Source organism: Periplaneta americana, chromosome 15, assembly GCF_040183065.1.
Source record: "Periplaneta americana isolate PAMFEO1 chromosome 15, P.americana_PAMFEO1_priV1, whole genome shotgun sequence".
NCBI classification, from domain to species: domain Eukaryota; kingdom Metazoa; phylum Arthropoda; class Insecta; order Blattodea; family Blattidae; genus Periplaneta; species Periplaneta americana.
The window spans coordinates 67,339,048-67,360,238 of record NC_091131.1 but is presented as its reverse complement, the minus strand read 5'-3'; the positions used below and the strand labels follow the sequence as shown (position 1 = coordinate 67,360,238).

General features: G+C 34.2%; 1 protein-coding gene across 5 annotated transcripts in view; it reads left to right on the top strand.

Annotated features, from left to right (window-relative positions):
- Nucleotides 1–21,191, top strand: part of Sin3A (SIN3 transcription regulator family member A) — an 88,092-nt gene that overhangs the window by 5,974 nt on the left and 60,927 nt on the right. For 4 of the 5 annotated variants that reach the window (XM_069847586.1, XM_069847584.1, XM_069847588.1 and 1 more), the window contains exon 2: nt 2,863–3,024. In XM_069847586.1, the coding sequence (XP_069703687.1) occupies nt 2,883–3,024 (142 nt within the window). In that variant the 5' untranslated portion in view covers nt 2,863–2,882. Of the gene's footprint in view, nt 1–2,862; nt 3,025–15,451; nt 15,554–21,191 lie in introns of those variants that run through there. The other variant, XM_069847589.1, reaches the window with a different exon arrangement.

Here is a 21,191-nt window from a genome sequence, read left to right as displayed (position 1 = left end):
AGACATCGAAGGGATGTAACAATCTGTCCGTGTCTGGGAAGTGTCCTTTATTGAGAGGGAGGCTCTCCAATCTAATAGTAAATTTATAATATTCAATGTGTATCCCTTCACACTTTAAATCTGTGCTTCATTGGCTGGTTATGATAATAGCTTTGAAAAATATTGGAGTGCAAGAGGTCAAATGACTTTATTGTCAAACGCCTGGTATTAGAAAACAACAACACTTTAAATGAAATGTATTACTGTAGTTTAATTCTAAATACATTATACTACAGTAGCATAAATTCTTCGCAACTTTGAACTATAGTAGATAAGACCAAAGAAGAAAAATACAGTACTGTGCTATGCAATTTTATTATGGGTCTACAGTTATGCAGTACTGTAATTTACAGTTTTCAACTTAACCTTTACATTCAGATGCCATGTCTGTCGAAACAGAACAACTGATTGAAGTGAAGAGAATAATCCTACTAACTCTATCATGTGTTGAATACAATTTAACGATTGCGGAAACCTTGGACTCATCAGACAGGTTAAATTTTATGATTTTGTTTATCCACCCACTTCCAGCTAACAAGGGGTAGCTGGATGGGCTAGTGGTAACCTACGAGACCATTATTGTCTTCTTTCATGTTAAGGAATTTCTGCACAGTTCTCAAAACTAAATTTTTCATTTTTTAACACATTAGGTCTTGAAATCAAAGTTCTGTCTGCAGTCAGGAGGTAAAGCAAGCTTTAGGACTGTGAAACAGCTGTCTGTGTCCGTAAACGAGAGTTAAATTTATCATTATTTCTATATTATTTCAGTCGGGACATAAAAAATCTGTCTGTATATGAGGAGTGTCCGTAAGGAGAGGTTTCACTGTAGTTAAAAATATTGATAGCCCAAAATGTTGCCTATTTTAAATTATCACTCCCTAATGTATATGTCTCCTTTCACTGAAATTACAAGAATAGGTTCAGGCAGTTTGTTATTCAATCTTTTTAGACTGTACAGAGTATGAAAATCGAAGTAAAAGCAGTGGTGGAGTGAGAACAACAGGAGAAATCTGAAGTATTTTGAAGAGTATTCTTACACATCTGTAAGACTCGGGAATTGTTCATGGCCAGCAATGTTACATTAAAACTCTGTTGCTGTTACCAGTTCCCTTATAGTCGCACATTTGACACCTCTTAAAAGCAGCAGATATTTTTTTCCCTTTTGTATGTACAGATGAAATGCAAATTGCTGTACGTTTTACTATTGTGTTGCGTCTTAAATGTTTAATATTGACATTATTTATAAATAATAGCATAGCAAAATCATGCAAGTCATTTGTAGATATTGAATAGTACCGCAAAAATTGTGTAAATAAGTAACTTAAAAAATTGGGTCATTTGGTTTGTTTCGACCTTACTCTTACAAGGTTTTAAATCAACGGTAAGACATCTAAAAGTTGTTGTTGTTGTTTTCTAATGCCAGGCGTTTGACAATAAAGTCATTTGACCTCTTGCACTCCAATATTTTTCAAAGATATTATCATGACTAGCCACTGAAGCACAGATTTTGAGGTGTTCCAAATCCATTTCTTGGTTTGAGTTGCACAATGGGCAGTTAGGGGACTGATATATTCCAATTCTATGCAGGTAAGACATCTAAAAGTAACGGGAGTCCTTGGTTTGTGTGGCCTACATGGAGTAAGCCTATCTCTTAAAAGTAACACACAGAAGAATCGCATGTCGATTCACATTGGAAGGAAGATTAATGTCTACATTCCTACTGGGAATCTAACATGATTCCTCTGAATTTTAGTGAAACAACCTTTTGAATCACAGCAAAGGGATTAATTAAATGTACAAATTGCAGTCTTCTTTACAATGAAGTATTTCTGAATATTTTGATTATACAGTGACACTGTTTTGTTTAGCTGTGCGGTTTTCATTTTCCCGTTGCCCAGCGCTAGCAGTTTATCTACGACCAGTGGACACTTACTCTGCCAGCACTGAAACATTTAGTATAGGAATATGTACTTACCCAGCTCAAAGTAGGTGTTGAAAATGTCCTCCACCAACTGCTACACACTGTTGACACCTTCTTATGAAATTGTTAATTACTTCAAGAAGTTCTATTTCATTGATTGACTCGATTTCAGCTCTTATATAGTCTTTAAGCTCATTTATTATATGCGGGTTTTTTTTGGCTAACCTTCGTATTGTAGTAGCATTAGGTACGGGTCTATTTGGAAATTTGTTACGGAAGTTCTGTCGTGTTCTCGCACAAGATTTTCTGTATTTTATGTACGTAGTAAGCATATACACACGTTCACGTAATGAAAATCGCATTGCAACAACGCCGAACATACACACACGCAACACAAAACAACTAATTCAACCTTCACGCACGAGTGCAGATGATTAACTAATTCACAACTGTCACTGTATGGCGTGGCATTCGTTAATGGAAGCAGGCAGGAAACACACTAGCTGTGTGGACAGTGTGACAAATGAAAACACCGTCGCTTAACAAAACAATCTCACTGTATTAAACAGCAGTAATACCACAGTTTAGAACATAGTCACGAAGCTCAATACATAGGAAATATGCATCCAATGACAGTTGAACTTTAGTTGCTAGCCACTAGGATCGCTACTATCGCACAGTCTATTGTCCCTAGTACTCTCAGTTGCTAATCACTTGGGGCATTGTATCGCAAGAAATGCAAAAAATCACCTCAAGCTTCGTGACTATGTACTAGACTGTGGTAATAATGTATGTGAAAATATTGAATTTAAATTTGTAAAATTGTTTGTTTTTGTGTGTGCGTATGCTGTAGCATGTTCGATTTATTGTTAAAATACTTGTGTGTGCCATGTTGTTTCCAGCTCTCCCGATGTGATTTGAGATGAAACGTCGTGCAGAGGAGGCAGTGAAGCAAGATAGTGTGGCCAGTGTTTACGGTGCACCGCCCCGTCACCAGGGTGGAGGGGTGGCTACCCCTCTCTCGCCACACACAGCTAACACTCGCATCCTTGGCTCTCACACAGGTTTGTGACATATTTAGTATGTAGATTTAAATGATCGAAATGGTTTCATAATTCCCCCCACCCCCATGTTATGCATTTGATAGAAGTACAATAATAGTAGGCCTACTACATAAAATAGTTCTATATTTTTGTTGATATACGTGTATAGACTAGTTTTATGGTGTATGTGTGTCTGCATAGGCCTACATAGGAAGAACATTGTGCCTATGCGGGTTTTGTCAGTGGGTTGTTATTTCAGCTAGTGCACTAGAACTTCCACTTAACCAATTACAGGGACCATTCAATGTCCCAAACGAAATTGTAGCGAGTTCGCATTTATTTACTAAAGATTAAGTTCATTTTTATCAGATTAACCAAAAAGATGCTAACCTTCATTCTCCAACACGTTTAACAACTTTCAGAAAAATTACCTATCACTTGTTGAAATTCTCCTTTAGAAATGAAAGCAGTGTTTTCACAGATGTTTTTATTATTATTATTATTATTATTATTATTATTATTATTATTTTTTTTTTTTTAATAGAGATTCGAGAATTTGATTTATACTTTAAGTTTCTCTAAATATAAGTCACACAGTATTAACTTGGAGGATTTAGGGAACCACATAATATTTTAAATAATTCTGTCATTAAACACTTTATGAAATGCTTGCATTGAAACATTAACTGTATGTGCTGCGTCAGAAGTCTGTTGAAGGAAGCTAAATTACATCCTCTTTAGTTACATTCCACAGAAGAGGTGCAGAGTCATTTTTCACATACCATTAACAATTAAGTTCCCCCCCAAAAATTGGGGGTGGGGGAAGGAAGAACTTGGATAATTATTTACATTAACTGGCATCGCATTTTCTCGACAATATTTTATTCAGACTTGGGAAATACAAACTACTCAAATTGAGTAAAAAGTAGTAATTTTATTTTTATCTAGATGAAAAAAGAGAACAGAATGGAGTTCTGAATTTCCTAAAATATTTCAAATTTTAGCATTTTCAGAAAATAAAAATTATTTTAAATGGGTGGAAAACATTCTTTTAATTTACAAAGCACCTGTCAGTTAACTATGCTTTTCTTTTTTAAAGTGCTTCATGCTGCAGTGCAGCAAAAAGAGAGTCGAAAAAATGCAATCTGGCCAGCTAACTGCAAAATGTGGACAATTAATATTGGCTGTTTTTACTGCAGTAATAAATTTAACCTTAACAGAACTGAGCACATTAAATAGTTTCGACTTCGGTGATAATGACCTAGCTTTACTATTACTAGAAGATTTTAATAATAATAAACATGGATGAACATAACACACATTCTACCATGATGGATCATGCAGCAAACCTCGTGCAGTGAAGCAGTGATACCTGCCGTTCTTCGAAGAAGGCTTGCACAATCCTCGCCACATGTGGCCGGGCTTTGTCCTGCTGAAATATAGCATGTGGAGTTGCCTGAAGGAGAGGCAGTACCTCGGGCTCTAAAACCTCCCAAATGTAGCAGTTGCTGTTCAGATTGCCCTGAATATGTAGGAGGTGAGATTGCATATTGTATCCAATGGCGCCCCAAACCATCACACTACGAGTTTGTCTGCTATGCCACTCAACAATGCAGGCTCTCAGATTGCATTCACCACGGTAGCATCTAACATGTATGCAGCCATCATTGTAGGACAAGTTGAAGTGGGACTCGTCCGAAAACACTACATTTTGCCACTCAGCATGCCAGTGACGGCATTCACGTGCCCATTGCAGTGTGAGACATTGGTGGTTTCTGGACAATGGAAGCCGACGCAATGGCATGCGAGCCACTAGTCCAGCCTTCAAGAGATAGCGACGAACTGTTGACTCAGACAGGTCCACACCTGTTGCAGTACTCCAACGTCGACTCAACACTGGATGAAGCTGAACCATCTATCACGGCCATGCGGACAAGATGGCAGTCATCCCAGTCTGTGGTTACATTACGTGGTCCAGAACCCTTTCGTCTCTGCATACGACCCTCTTTTATACACTGGTTCCACACATGCATCATTGTCATAGCAGCACGCTCTGTACGAGCCAAAATGTCACGGTATGACAAATCTGGTTCCCTGAGACCAACCATTCTGCCCCATTCGAACTCACGTGCTGATATTGCGCCCTTCCATTTCGACAAGGCATACCTGCACCAGCTTTCATGTTTCCACTTCATTTGGAAACTGCACTGACTGAGCAAGACATAACACTGACCTTGTTGGTGACCAAGAGACGTCAATGTTGGGCCTATGTGTACGCCATCTCTCTGGAAACGTAATCAATTTATTGGTGATACACTGTTGTACACATCTTCTGAGTTTGGAGTCGTTCGGGCCATTCTTTCTGAGTGTTGCACTTTTCACAAACAGTAGTGTATATATCAGTGTGTTGATTTGACGTAGAATAATTCTGACTGGACACATGTTCGTACAGATAGATTGCTATCAGAACATGATGAAGAGGATGAGTAGGTGTAATTTGTTAGTTCTTCTCTTTCCACTGCAGTGTTGGAAGAAACAACAAATTTTGATGGAGAGATTGACGCCATATATTCATCTCTGCACATAGTTGTCTCACGAATGTGAACACATTGTGATACGTCATACTCTATCCAGGCAATGGAAAAAATTGAACGTAATTTTTATTTCTTTAATTCTTTTCTTAAGATTTGGGGAGTAAAGTGTGTTCAATTTAAAATCGGCCCTGTGCGCACGATTGATAGTGACTCTCAAACAATGAACAAATGAAGCCTTCCTCCCTACACTCCCCTCTCTCTCCCTCCTCCCACCTTCACCTTCAAGACTGGAATGACAAACATTAGCGTTCTAACATTATATTGAACATACTAAATGTAATATAATACATGTAATGGATTCAAGCCCATTAGAGGATAGATGGCAATGAGAAGATTGTTATTTTGACAAAGGAATGGGCCAAAATCACAAAACCTACACAGAAGTTCTCTTACGAATCATTTAGAACAGGCATGCCGTTGAAGGGGGAACATGCTTCCCCCTCCATATAGTTTGCAGTGGTAGCTTGCTGCAAGTGAAGGTATATAATAGGCTGTTAACTTGTGTTGTGTTCAATGCCAAGCTTGTAGAAATAGGGGATGGAGAGTAATGTTACACTGAGTGACACTTCGGCATGCCTGATTTGAAAGATTTGTATTGAGGAAGGTCAATATTCATTATTAGATATACGAAAATAATGTATGAGAATGAAAATAATTCAAAATGACTGGTTATGTAAACAACCATAAAATTATTCCTGAGCTACCCACGCAAATCGGCTATTGCTATTTTTAAACTCTTTACTGGCCATAATTTATCTAATATATTGTAACATCATAATCATAATATTGATGATGACTTAATACAGTTTTTTTTTTTTTTTTTTCAGACCTTCGTTTACACGTTGTATTATTGTATACGATTAATCAGTTATAAAGTGAAAATCTGTTTTCGAGTTAAAAGTTGCGTGAAACCTAATGATATATATTTTAACATTTAGGCCTTTAGGTTACCAGGCTTATTGAGCCATGAGGTTGCTTTTTTGTCAAGCAGTACATTGAATTTTCCCAGTAGTTTTCTGCTTTAAGCCTGGTGAAGGACAATATGTGAGTTTCCCTTCTCAGTTGTTGTACTAAGCCATTGAGACAATTATGCTGTCAATCTGTCACTTTTCTGAATTGTATTGAAAAAAATACGTATCTTCAACCATAATTACAATACACAGTACAACAATGCATTTTCTTCATTGAAACGTATCTACTGAAGAAGTTGTACGATTTGTGTTTACACAAGTTTTGGAAGTGTTTTCCAGCGGCTGCACAACCATCAAAGCTGTGTGTTCTTAAATTATTAAAAAATTTGCGAGGTATAGGTTCTGGTCTCAATAAGAAGAAATGTTTGAAGTGTAAACACAACTTGTATGACTTCAATATATAAGTTTCATCAAGGAAAATGCGTTGTTATTACTAATGTTTGTGTAGCTATTGTTGAAATTGCGTTTTCCTCAATACAGTTTAAATTGACTTAACAGTGAATGACAGTGCAAATTGTCAACAGAATTGTGTCATTGGATTAGTGTAAACAATTGAGAAGGAAAACCCACACATTATGTCCTGCACTGGGCTTAGAGGAAACAGTTAACCAGAAAAATCCACACATTATGTCCTGCACTGGACTTGAGGAAACAATTAACCAGAAAAATCCACACATTATGTCCTGCACTGGACTTGAGGAAACAATTAACCAGAAAAATCCACACATTATGTCCTGCACTGGACTTGAGGAAACAATTAACCAAAAAAATCCACACATTATGTCCTGCACTGGACTTGAGGAAACAATTAACCAGAAAAATCCACACATTATATCCTGCACTGGACTTGAGGAAACAATTAACCAGAAAAATCCACACATTATGTCGTGCACTGGACTTAGAGCAAACAACTAACCAGAAAAATCCAACACACTGCCTATCAAAAATCAACCTCGTGGTTTGGTAAGAAAGCTGGTAACTTAAGTTTGAATCACAATATATATACAATAGCTACATACTTACCTACAGTAAAATTCTGGTAAAACACTCTCCGAGGGACTACATGTTAACCATATATTAACTGGGACAATATAAAACAAAGACAATCAAATACGTACAGTATAACAGATACAAAATATGTTCAAATTATTTAGCATTCTTATTGAAATTTTGGATACATAGTATTGTAGATGCTACATATGCTGCATGCCAAGATATTATACAGTGTAGTATTTATGTTTACTTTAGACTTAATAATTACAACACTAGTGCTAATAATGACATAGTCCTACTACACTTAATTCTTACAGGAAAAAAACTCATTAATTGTAGTCTGTCTCATACATGAACCCAAACAATGAATAATGACGTTTTCTGTACAATTTAACTGTGAATTTACACTCATTGATATATCATCAGAAGCAATGATAAATTGTCATATCCCTTGCATCACTGCAAGGGTATCTTGCCACAAGGGAACCGGTTCATCTGGTTCGTCTTCTTCATCCCCTTTGTCGTCAGCTGTGACACCAGCATGATTTCATCTAATTCAATGATTTCTGAAGTGAGCACTTGATTACAGAAATTTAATCCTCCATATGAAATCCTGAATGTTATCAGTTACAGCGGAAGAGAGGTCATTTTCAGAGACTGGATTATCAGAACCCATTGAATTTAAAAAAGAAATATGCTGTAGTGACTGCAGTAACAGAGAGACATAAGATACAAATGAACTTCCCTTACTTTATTAAAGCTAGCTTTTCTGAAGCAGTTAGCAATGGTATGGGCAACGATTTCTTTCCATGCTGTGCTGATGTAATTCACAGCATCCAGAAGAGTGGCAGGTTCCACTTGACCACTGCCACTGTCTTGCAGGAACCATAAGATAATTCGCTAGTGATAAAATTATTTGAGAACTTTTATTATCCCTTGGTCCATGGGCTGTAGCTTGCTTGTTGTACATGGAGGCAAGTTTCACAATTTTCAATTCCACAATTATAGGAGTGGGTGAGTCAATTGTCTATGAACAACATAATCTTGGGTCCTGTTTTCATCATTTTGTTGTCCAAATCCTTTAACCACGTGACAAACAAATCACTACTCATCCATGAAAGTGGTTGGTTCTTATAAACAATGCAATTTGTTTACATTCTTGAAGCAACAAGATTTAATAGATTTTCCCATCATGTCTAACAACAACTTTTCGGATCCATCGAATTTGCTGCAGTGAGCACTGTTACTCTCACCTTAATTTCTCCCCATGACACTTCTCCACCAAAAAACATAGGACGTATCTGGCATAAGCTTGAACAATCCACATTGAAGATATCATAGGGTTCGTGTTTTGAAATCAGTTTAGATAGCATATTTTGCCACTCATTAACATCGTTTTCACTGACAGATTCTGACTCTACAGATATTTGATAGTAAATGAGTCATGTCTTTGTTAAAATGTTCTAACCAATCATTAAATGCAGAAAATTCAACGTTCAGTTTGCGTGCAATTTCACACGCCTTCTCTTGAATGATGGATTCGCTTATGGGTATTGATGAGTTCGACTGATGAAGCCATTCAGTTAAAATCTTCTCAAAATCCTCTTGTTTCCCACATTTTATTTTCCGCTGCTTGCATCCTCCCAATGATGCAGTTGTGATTGGCTCACAATTCTTTATTATTGTTCTTTTAATGTTGAATTAGCGAGTTGTTTCTTATTGAAAATGCTGTATTCATCATGTTTTTGTAAGATTTCTAATTTATCCATCACAGAAAGTGTTTTTCGTTTAACACATTTTAATCACACAGACACTTAAGTACACCACGGACGACAATGAAACTGGCAAGCAAATTTTTCCAGAACCAAGAAATGTGAGTGTGAAAGAGAAGAGATAACAAAACAGCTGTCATGGTATTATTCTGCGCAAGGATATAGCCTTAACGAGCGCAGGCAATGAAAGAAACCAGCTATTTAAGGTTGGAATACTCTACAGATTAATGACCTTAGCGAGAACAAATAGCAAACAGAAATTTAACTCCTCTTCAAATAAAATTAATAGAAAATATTCCACAAATGAAGCATAATAGATGCGATTCGAGTGCAATATATGGTTTAATTTTTAAAGGCTTTATGTATGAGACATGCAGGGACTTGAGAAGAAATGCATATTTTGCAGGATATTGTATTAAGCAGGCGTGTATTATTGGGGTTTCACTGTACATACACACAGTAGAACCTCGTTACCTGTTACAGTGGATAGGAAGGGGTTGACAGTTAACTAAAAATTATAGATAATCCACTTTATTTAGATAATAATATTGTTTATTGTTACTTTAAAATATCTTTTTTAAAATTATGAACTAATTATGAGCCATTTCAAAAAAGGTTTGACTTTCTTTTACACCTTAGATACCTTTAGTTCTTAATTGATGTTCATTTTTAGTTTTCTCAGGTGAAGAATGTCTGAGTAAACGGTATCCTCCTGCTGCTCCAGAAAACGCAGCAAGTAGTGAGCTAGTGCCAAGGCTAATTATATAGTAGACGTAATCCTAATTGATCTACTGGATATTAAGGGATTACAGTAAAGAGGCCAAAAATTGATATATTGAGAACTACTTTTATAGACGTTCTAATGTATAGAAATTCGTCTGCACTAAAATAAAATCACCAAATGTATTTATTGAAAGAGTAGGCAGACTTCTTTGAACTGTACTTGTCGCATCCATAAAAGTGTGAAGTAATTTTGCGTAGCATTGTACACTATTTACTCTGTTGATTGTATTGTACATATTCATAAAAAATGAAATATTAATATAACATAGGTTCTACATGTTCAGCTAAATTAACAATGAACCTTCATTATCAGACAAGTCCTGAAGGAACAGATCTTTCATCATGACACTAAGAACCAAATAGATTGTAGTGTAATTAGCACTCTTGCCAACTACGACTGTTTTGTAATGAAACATAAATAGAGAATGCCTTTAACTATTTTCACAAATTATGATTTTGTACGTCTGAAATTGCTTATACAGACTATACAGCATGACATGCTAATTTGCATGCTGTGATAGTAGAACAAATCACGTTCAATGTTTCAGCGGAGTGATACATTTGTACTGCCATTTTTGTTGAAATTCGGCTTTTCTGGGATGCTTAATGATTTTTGTATACTGTTCGCTTATTTAAAAAAATAAATATAAAAAAGAAACAGATGGTTAAACTGAAAACTGTATAACAGGGGGATAGAAAATCGAAGTTTTACTGCATATTTTCCTCGACATACGGAATATAAACTCAAATCCAGTTTTACAAAATTATTTATCATTACTAACCTGGGTGACCAGTTTCTATTAAACATACTAAAATCTGTTGTATTTATTGGGGTTCATGAGGATGGAGGACATATTCATGGCCGAAAATTTTATAGATGTAACATATCTTAAATTTAAATATTATATAACTAAGAAATTCCAAATTTTGATTTGAAAATCGAATGGTCACGTATGTTGATAATTTTATATGAAAAATTTATATGATTATCTGTTTTGTTTGATATTATGGGGATTAGTTACCTTACTGTCTCTTAGCAGAGATAATTTAATATGTTTTATAATTATTGTCTTGTGCTGTAGAAATTCTTAGCGTAGTCATATTGTAAGATTTCATGATGTCAATATTTGCCATTTTCTCTATATGGAAAAGGTATGATTTAAATAAAGAATGAAAGCTAAATAAAGCACATAGTATTACTAGAAGTGACAATTTTTAAAAGATGCCAGCATGGTATTTCTTGCAGTTCTTGACTTCTCTTAAGGAGAGTCATTCTTATTGAAAACTTACAATGGTTACATATTCAGTGCGTGAATGTGTACATAATTTGAAAATGCACATATGAAAACAGAAATTGTGTGGTAGAACAAGGGAAAACTTAGACGTAAATTTCCATGCTGCACATTTCCATGTAGAAAAATAATATTAAATATTTGAATAGGTGTAATGAAACAGGTTCTATGAAGGATTTATGTGAATTATATATCACACAAAATGGACGTCATTTTTAGCAGCTACTTTGTGGAGGGTGAGTACCGAATTATTAATATAACATAGTAATATGTAAGTTTTAATCAGGCAAAGTGCATTTTATCAGCTGATGCTCGACCTGTTGCTCAGGAGCCAAATCCCGTGCTACAGCAATGGCACACATGCAGGGAGAGGGGGGGGGGTTGTGTGTGTGTGTGTTTTTTTTAAGGTCACTTTATATGGAAAAAAAAATATATATATATGTCGCTCAATTTTCAGTGGGTGTGGAGGTAACAGCTGTTTGAATGTTGCGCATATCATGCCTTTCAAATGGTATGAAGAAATGACAAATGACTATGTCTTATTGATTAATAAAAACGATTTGTTGCTCTTTTAAAATCGTCTCATCTAAGGACAGCACTGTTGGGTGCAGAGAAATAACCGTTTTTAATAATTAATTGGTTGCAAGGATAGGCATGTTATTCCAACATGGCAGAGCCCCCTATACATTTTAGTCCTCAGGTGACACATCATCTTAGATCTCACATTCCCCAAACATTGGATCTGCCCTGGTCGTCACGTGCATCACCAATGTCCCCAAACCTTACTCCTGTCGATTTTTGTCTATGCAGGTGGATGAAAGGCGAAGTGTACAAAAAACTAAGTAAATACAAAGGACGAATTGGTTGCTCATATTATGACTAGTACTGACGACCTCAGAACTCTGGTGTTTGTGTTCTCTGGCTGACCAATTTGTAAGAAGACATAGAGATGGGCTCACAACCAGTTTTCTACAAATTAATACTTTATCTACCATTAAAATTCCATTATTTATTCATTAATGTTCTGAGTGAAGAATTAAAAAGACTTACAGATTTAGTCATATAAGAAATACACTCTATGTTATGTTACAATTCACAGCAAAACAGATACTTATTTCTTTATTGTTCACGAACATTATAAAAGGCATTTTGAAGAATTAACTTTTCTAAATTATCACAACTACAAAAAGTTCAGAATGTAAAAATGGCAGAAGAAAGGAATCCTTCTAATAGCTATGTAGCAAACATGTTAACAGTATGAAACCTTTACCATTCCAAGAGTTTACTTTGTGGAATAAGTACTTTGAAAGAGATATGCTTTTGTTAAGTTGTAATGAAAAAATTCTTTACCATTCAGTATTCAGTTCCTGGTAACATAATTATTTTGGAGGATTCTGGTATAAATTCTGAAAAGCCATAAATGTATAAAATCATCCTCCAACGTATAGATGCGTAAGTTGCGCAAATTGAAAATGAATATGCTGTACATTCTAGTGCCTTTGCCTTGAAGGACTCAGATTTGGAATTCAATTAGTCCTGTTTAAAGTACATTTAGCTACTTATCACGGACAAATGATGCAAATGGAATTGACATGAAGATCGAAGTGGCTGATGATACGATAAACTTCATTCAACTGTCTATGTATATCTGCAGTCCATTCTTCACAGTGTAATAGATAGTGATTAAGACACAATATGCAGGACTTGCACATGCAATGAATTATTTTACTATAAAAATGGCAGTTTATTGTTTTATACTTTTAGGTATAGGGTATAGTGTGATCAGTATTCACGTAAACCACTGGCTTAACAAACATAAGCGACCTGCCTTTTTGGCTGTCTTAATACCAACTCTCTTAAAAGTGCAGTTGTAATGTTTAGTTATGGATGTTAAGGAGTGCGCGCATGTGAGGTGAGATAGGGAGCAAGGGACCCAGTGTTGTTGTTTCTTCTTTTTTTGTGTAAGTCACTTGTTGCATAGAGGGAGAACACAAAGTCTCATCCCAGTCCATTTTGAGAATATTGGTATCAAATTATTGTTGAATCTGCTGATCTTAGAGCTTTTGTGAAGTATTGGCACCTCCCTGCATACTTCATAGTTATCATTAGGGCTCGGATTTCTAAGGCATGTCTTTTTATCCTACTTTCGTTTTACAAAATTTAGTTAGATTAAACACATTTCTAGTTTTTCTGAACACGACACTTTCTATTGGTCAAATACATATTTTGTCAAAGAAGTGGCATAAAGCAAATTTTTGGTCATATTACATTTAATATTTTTAACAGCTCTCCAAGTATTATTCAGATGTTTTGTGTCAATAATGGCAAAAGATTTTGTTTGCGTTTGGTTATTTATTTTGAATTTTCTTTTCTTAAAAATATTTTGTGATTTAATGAAGTTTAAAAGTATCTGTAATTGCCAGCAGTAAGTTGTCAAAACACAAAAGCCAAATGAATGTTACAAACATGGCCTGATTGTCATTGGTCAGTCTTGCCTTCCCAAACATGTACTGTAATGCTTAAGAAGTTCCTGCTCTGCTGTTGCCAGGTAATAATTCATAAACAGTCAGTGACCCTGTTAGCACAGCTCTGGAGTAACAGCATGTCTGATGACCGTTAAATGAGTGGGCCTGGGTTCAAATCCTGGTTGGGACATGTTACCTGGTTGAGGTTCCCCCCCCCCCCATACATTATGAGCAAATGCTGGGTAACTTTTGGCTTTGGACTCAATTTGCTGGCATTATCACCTTCATTTCATTCAGATACTAGATAACCGTTGCAGTTCCCTAGTTATAAATCTTGTTGAGAGTGCACAACTAAAATAAAAATTTTGTTCAATATTAGCCAAAGTTTAGTTTGGAAAATTGCAACCATAGTTTTTTTTAATTAGGGTTGTAATCTTCTTGACGACAGTTTATGTAATTAGCTTCACTGTTTTTCCAGTTTCAATAATAGCTCTATTAAACGTAATTTATTATTACTTTTAATATATTCATGTACATTGCAAATGATTTGTGAGTAACTGTTCCCTATAAATTTGCTGCTGCTACTGTTGTTATGCACATGTTGTGTTTCATTATCATTACTTACATTATTCTCAATGACACATGCATTAATCCCTTGTGCTTCACTGCTTTCACTAACCGCTTCTGTTCTACTCCTACTTTTCCAAGATCTCCACATTTTACAAATATAATTATCACTACAATAGCTGTAACTATAACAATTATTTCTGGTGGATAACAGAAATTTGAATACAATACAGTGTTATAAATGCAAGTGAATAGACACTACATACAAATGGAGCTTGAGTGAACGAATCCAAAGTCATATTGGTTAAAAATCTGAAATATTGCAACAATGTTCGTACTCCACGTGCAGTAGACTTCTTCTTGTCATTTCTAATATACTTCATTATTGGATTGGATTATGAGGAAAATGGCTAACACACATTGACATTAAACACAAGCCAGTGGTTAATGAGGCTACTGATCTAAGTGTGAAGAGTATTGTAGAATGATATACTGGGAATGGATTTTTTCTTTTTCCCTCTCTCACTTATTTATCATTTTCACTCTTATTTAAACCAGTGCTAAATAGATAAATGCATAAATTAATAATTTTATTTTTAAAGAACGAAATAAGTCTTAAATGAAAAACTAGAGTTTTAGAACAAGCCAAGATTTGGATTTGTTTATATTCATAAATTTACGAGAGTAATGCTTTCCCCCCTCCCTTCCTTCCGTGAGATAAGTCGAGAGTGTTACGCTCTAGGATGTCTTTCCTAAATTTTTGTATACATCATTTATCCAGATATTTTTTATTGTAATTATTAATTGTGCTTCCTTTTCTCCAATTTTATATTACGTGTAAGACAAATTGTCTAATGATACAACAGTACTATTTTTATTTCTTCATATATACCGTATTTACACATGTAATGATCGCACTTTATTTCTTAGAAGAAAAATTAGGGAATAATGATCCCGTGTAAAGACCGTACATAATTACATATGATTATATTTTATTTACATTATTTGCAGTAATATGCTAATCTTCCCTACTGAGCTTCTCTATGTGACCTTGATGCAGTGCCTGCTTCTCTATGGAGCGGCATGCTGTGAAACTTCAAATTGTACGAGCGGGTATGTGTAGTACTGCATTTTAGTTTCTTTTATTCAATTTGATATTTTGAAATTAACACCTTGTTTATATTTTGAGTAATTAATTAAATCTATTACGAATTATGACACAGTGTAGACTTAATGTAATAGTGATATGTTTTGTTACTCTATTTTTAATTATCTGCGTCATATTCGCATCATAAATTTCAGCAATTTATTGATAAATTAAATGCTGTCGTTACACGTGTAAATGCAGTATTTTGAAATAATGATGCCACAGAAAGTTCAGAATTATTCTTCAGTCATGAAAAGTGCTGTTCTTGTTATATTTTGTTTGTAAATATTTGCAAAAGATTCTGACTGGATTTGTTTTATAAAACTACAGCCTATATATATTTAAAATTAGATGAGTATCTGTCATCCTCGCCCCCCAATGCTACGAGATTATCTGAGTTGAGGCATCTGGAAGGCAGATTTATGTTATCTCGATGTTATCATAGGATGATCACGTATAATTATGGGATGCCAGGAGAAGTGTTGGGGTGGGGGGGGGGAGAAACTTTAGTGTACCATTTCCTCATTGCCAACAGATTTGTCCGTTTGTCGAATGCACATCATTACGTTTACGAAAAAATACAACATTTCTTATGTCATGTTTTCAAATGCACACTCTGTTCACAGTTGATAATCATAATGCTTCGAAAGGTTTACTTGTCTATACTCAGTTGTGTTTGTATCACTGGCTGAACATGGGCTGAAGTAACCATAAACACATCGGGCTGAAGTAACCATAAACACATTGTATCAGCTGTCATGTGAGGAATTTATTTCAAGTTTCGTTTAAGGCTCAAGGATCTAATGTCGGTAACGCTAATATAGTGATTAAGGCTGGTATTCATAGTCTACACTTTCGATTAAAGTGTCCTTTGGAAGATGCAAAGTATCACTTTTCCGTTGCACAGTCGACACTTTGGTGCAAAGGAACACTTTGGATGAAAGTGTAGTTCCGACCACACTTTGAGCTGAAAGTGACACTTTGTAGAAAAAATGGCAGACGTCTTGGAAGTTGTCGATTATTAGAACATGCGGAAGAGATGGCACAATGTGGACAATGTACATTCATTTCATTCATTCATTTATTTTATTCCATAGATCTTACATGAGCAATGAAGCTTTAAGATGTGGAACAAGTCAACATTTTACAATATTACAATTACAATTTTTACAAATTTTTATAGTTTTACAATTTAGTAATTTTCTACATTTTTACAATTTTGTGCAATTTTTTACATATTTCTTTTTACATTTTGGCGAGATGTAGTGAGATGAGATGAGGTCCGAGGATTCGCCAAAATATTACCCGGCATTTGCCTTTTGGTGGGGGAAACCTCGGAAAAACCCAACCAGGTAATCAAATCAAAGGGGGGTCATCAAATCAAAGGGGTTGATGCCAAGGACTCGCCATAGACCATCCGGCTTCAGTCCCACGGCTCGGGAAAACCTCGGAAGAAACCAAAGACCAAAGGGGGATCCAACCCAAGCCCGAACGCAGCTCCGGATCAGCAGCCCAGCGAGTCTGCCGACTGAGCTACATCGATGGCTCTACTAAAAGTATACAATACATAGCCAATCAGATTATTAAATTTACAAACGCAAACGATCACCATCAAAGTTGAACTATATGTATAATACAAAACAAGTTAATTAAATTTAAGGCATAAACAATTCAATCAGTTGTGATATACAGAAATTGATAATACATATCATGCAAACTACTTCAAATTACAAACACAAACAATTTATCAGTAGAGCTATATAGATTACTATTCAATTTAAAGCATATACAATTCATCGGCCAAAACTATACAAATATATACAATACAAAGTAGCATACTTTCATTAAGCTATACAAATTTGTGCAATTAATATCAAGTAGATTAATTCAATTTATAATCATAAACAATTCATCAGTTGAGCTATACATATTACCATTCAATTTACAGTAGGTCTATATACAATTCATCAGTAGAGCTACACAAACTAGTAATCATTTTAAGAACATATACAATTCATCAGCCAAACTATACAAACATATACAATCAAATTAGTTCAATTTACAAACTTATTTTCGTTAAGCTATACAATTCATATGAAGTAGATTAATTCAATTTATAAGCTTAAACAATTCATCAGTTGACCTATACAGTATACTATTCAATTTACAGTACATACAATTCATCAGTTATGCTAAACAAAAAAATACAATACATAGTAAACAGATTAAGTCGATATAAAAACATATTTTAGTTGAGCTATATAAATTTGTACATGTCATTTAAGTAGAATAATTCAATTCACAAGCTTAAACAATTCATCAATTGTGTAGAAGGTATGAGTATGTAGAAATTTGGTTAATTCTTTTCTGAACCTTTTCTCGTGGTTCTTCAAATCTTTAAGATAATTAGGCAGTGCATTGAAGACTGTTATACATGAATAGCGAACTCCTTTTTTAAAACAGCTTAGACTAACAGAGGTTAGATGAAGATCTGATTTATGTCTTGTATTAAAATGATGAATGTCTTGATTAGTACTGAATTTATCTTGGTTCTTAATATACAGCATCATTAGGGAAAGAATGTATTCATAAGGTAAAGTCAAGATTTGTAAGTTTCGGAAAATATTTTTACATGAGGTCCTTTTATGCACACTGGCCATTATTCTTATAGCTTTCTTTTGTAAAACAAAAACGTGTTTAGCTTCAGACGAGTTACCCCAGAATATTAATCCATATTTCATTACAGAGTGAAAATATGCAAAGTATGACATTTTAAGTAAGTTTATATCACCAATAGTAGATAAGGATCTTAATGCATAACAGGCAGAGCTCAATTTACGAGTAATACATTCTATATGCGTTTTCCAGTTCAAGTGATTATCCAATTCTAAACCAAGAAACTTTGTGCTTATAGATTCTTTGAGATGAGTTCCATTTAATCGAATACTGTAGGAAACCTGAGCACTATTGTGTGTACTAAATTTGACTGCACTGGTTTTATCAACATTATGTGCTAGTTTATTTGCATGGAATCATTCATTCATTAGATTCAGCACTGTATTAGAAGTGTTTATAAAATGATCGTATTGTTTGCTTGAAATAATTACACTTGTATCATCTGCAAATAAAATTACATGGGATGAATTGTTTATGGTCAAGGCTAAATCATTAATATAAACTAGAAACAACAATGGACCTAAAATTGACCCCTGCGGAACACCATGTTTAATATTTCTAAATTCTGAATAAGTAACTTTATGACTATTTGGTACATTTATTTCTACTTTTTGTTTTCTATTTGATAAGTACGATGTAAACCAACCCAACATCTCATCTTTAATACCATAAAACTTCAATTTTTTACTAATATACTATGGTCTACACAATCAAATGCTTTGGCCAAGTCACAAAAAATCCCACCTACATGTAGTTTCGAATTTAATGAATTTAGTATTTCATCCACCAAACTAAAAGCAGCATTCTCTGTCGATTTTTGTTTTCTAAATCCAAACTGTTCTAAAACTAATATATTGTTGGACTCCAGGTAATGATATAATCTATTATACATAACTTTCTCAAACACTTTTGAAAATGTTGTTAATAATGATATGGGTCTATAATTAGCAATAGTACATTTATCTCCCTTTTTGTATATTGGTTTTACTATTGAATATTTGAGTCTTTCTGGAAAAATACCACATTGCATTGACAAATTGCATAGATAGCTTAACGGAGGGGATAATATTTCAGAACAAGCTTTCAGAACTTTACTTGGAATTTCATCATATCCAGGGGAATATTTTGTTTTTAGTTGTTTTATCACATGCATGATTTCTGCTGCAGTACATTAGAGATAGGCCTAAAGACAATCCCGTGGAATTTTATATTGGTATAGAATTTAAAAAACAGTTCCAATCTGATAAAGAAACTTATTGAGATTGCTTATATTTTCGATGACTGGTTGACAAAAACGAATAATAGAGATTTGCCAGTGCCTCCAATAATACAGTTATTGACTGCATTAAAATTCTATGCTACAGATATGTACCATACATTTTTTTATATATATATATATATATATATATATATATATAATATTATAGTTCAGATATTTCTGTAGTAACATTAATGTATTTATAACCTCAATTCGATGAAGTGATATGTAGGTAGATATGCCTATATAACCTATTTTTTTATTACTGAAACGAATTTTTTAACTTAAATAATATTAAACTAACTTCAATCTAATGTAGGCATAACTATCTTAAATTAGCATTGAGAGACCTCACGTGCCTGCCTTCTGAGCAGATTCCATAATTATGTTGCGTTTAAAATGATTTTGATTTTTGTTGACTATCTGTAGTTTGAGATAAGATTTATCTTGATGTTGATATACTCATTACTGTTTTGATACCGGTAATATATATTTTCACGCCGGTAAGAATACATCTACTGTCTCTAGTTCATGTGCAGTCATAACCTCACCATGAAAAGAGATCTCATACTATTAGGCCTATTTTGTTATGCATTGTAGAAACATTTGGCATTCAAAATATTCCTGAAGAGCAGGCAATAATGGAAACGAGAGAGAGAAAATGTTAATAGTAATAATAATAATAATAATAATAATAATAATAATAATAATAATAGCAGTAGTAATGTGTTTATTTTATTCTTTTTTTACTTCTATTCACTATTCACGAAAAAGACAAAAATGAAAATAAAGGAAATAACACAATATATCAATGAAGGAGATACATATAAAACCTAACTTAACGATATAAATTATATATATATATATATATACACATACATACAAAAGTTTACCTACTCAATCCAACTTAACCTAACTATATAAACTAATAGAAGATATGTACAAAATCTAACCAAACTAAATAAATCAGTGGAACGGATACATACAAAATTAAACTTAGCGACATAAATCAATGAACAAGATATGTACAGAACCTGATCTAACTATATAAATTAATGGATCAGCTATGTACTGTACAAAACCTAACCTAATTTCATCAGCAGTATCACTATTTAATAAAATGTTATATATCTGAACTGACTGAAATAATCTAAACTATCGTCAACAAAACTAGAAACTGAAATAAAACAACTTTAAATATATATTTTCTTTCTCACGCGATCAATTAGGCTCCCAATTCAAATCACAAGCATTGTAATTTGTAGGTTATACGTCATTAATTTGTTATTGTTTGTTCACTTGTTTTGAAAGGCATTGTGGGACTTATGTTACCAACCAAATTGTAACTCTACACTTTGCTGGCGTAAAGTGACACTTTGTGAAGTGCACTTCTTCAGTAGTCTGTGAATACCACTAATATGAAAGCCACTTTCGTCAAAAGTGTCACTTTGCAAAGTGGTGATATAAAGTGTCGACTATGAATACCAGTCTAAGGATCTTAAGGAATACACAGAATGTTTCCGAATTCAGCCAAAGAAATTTATCTGGTTATAGAGAGGTTGTAGACACTTTGAGGTAGGGAACCCAGGGTCTCTGACGAAATATATGAGTTATCCATTATTAAAGTTGTTTACATTAAATACTCATTCAGTATTAAAATGAAATAGGGA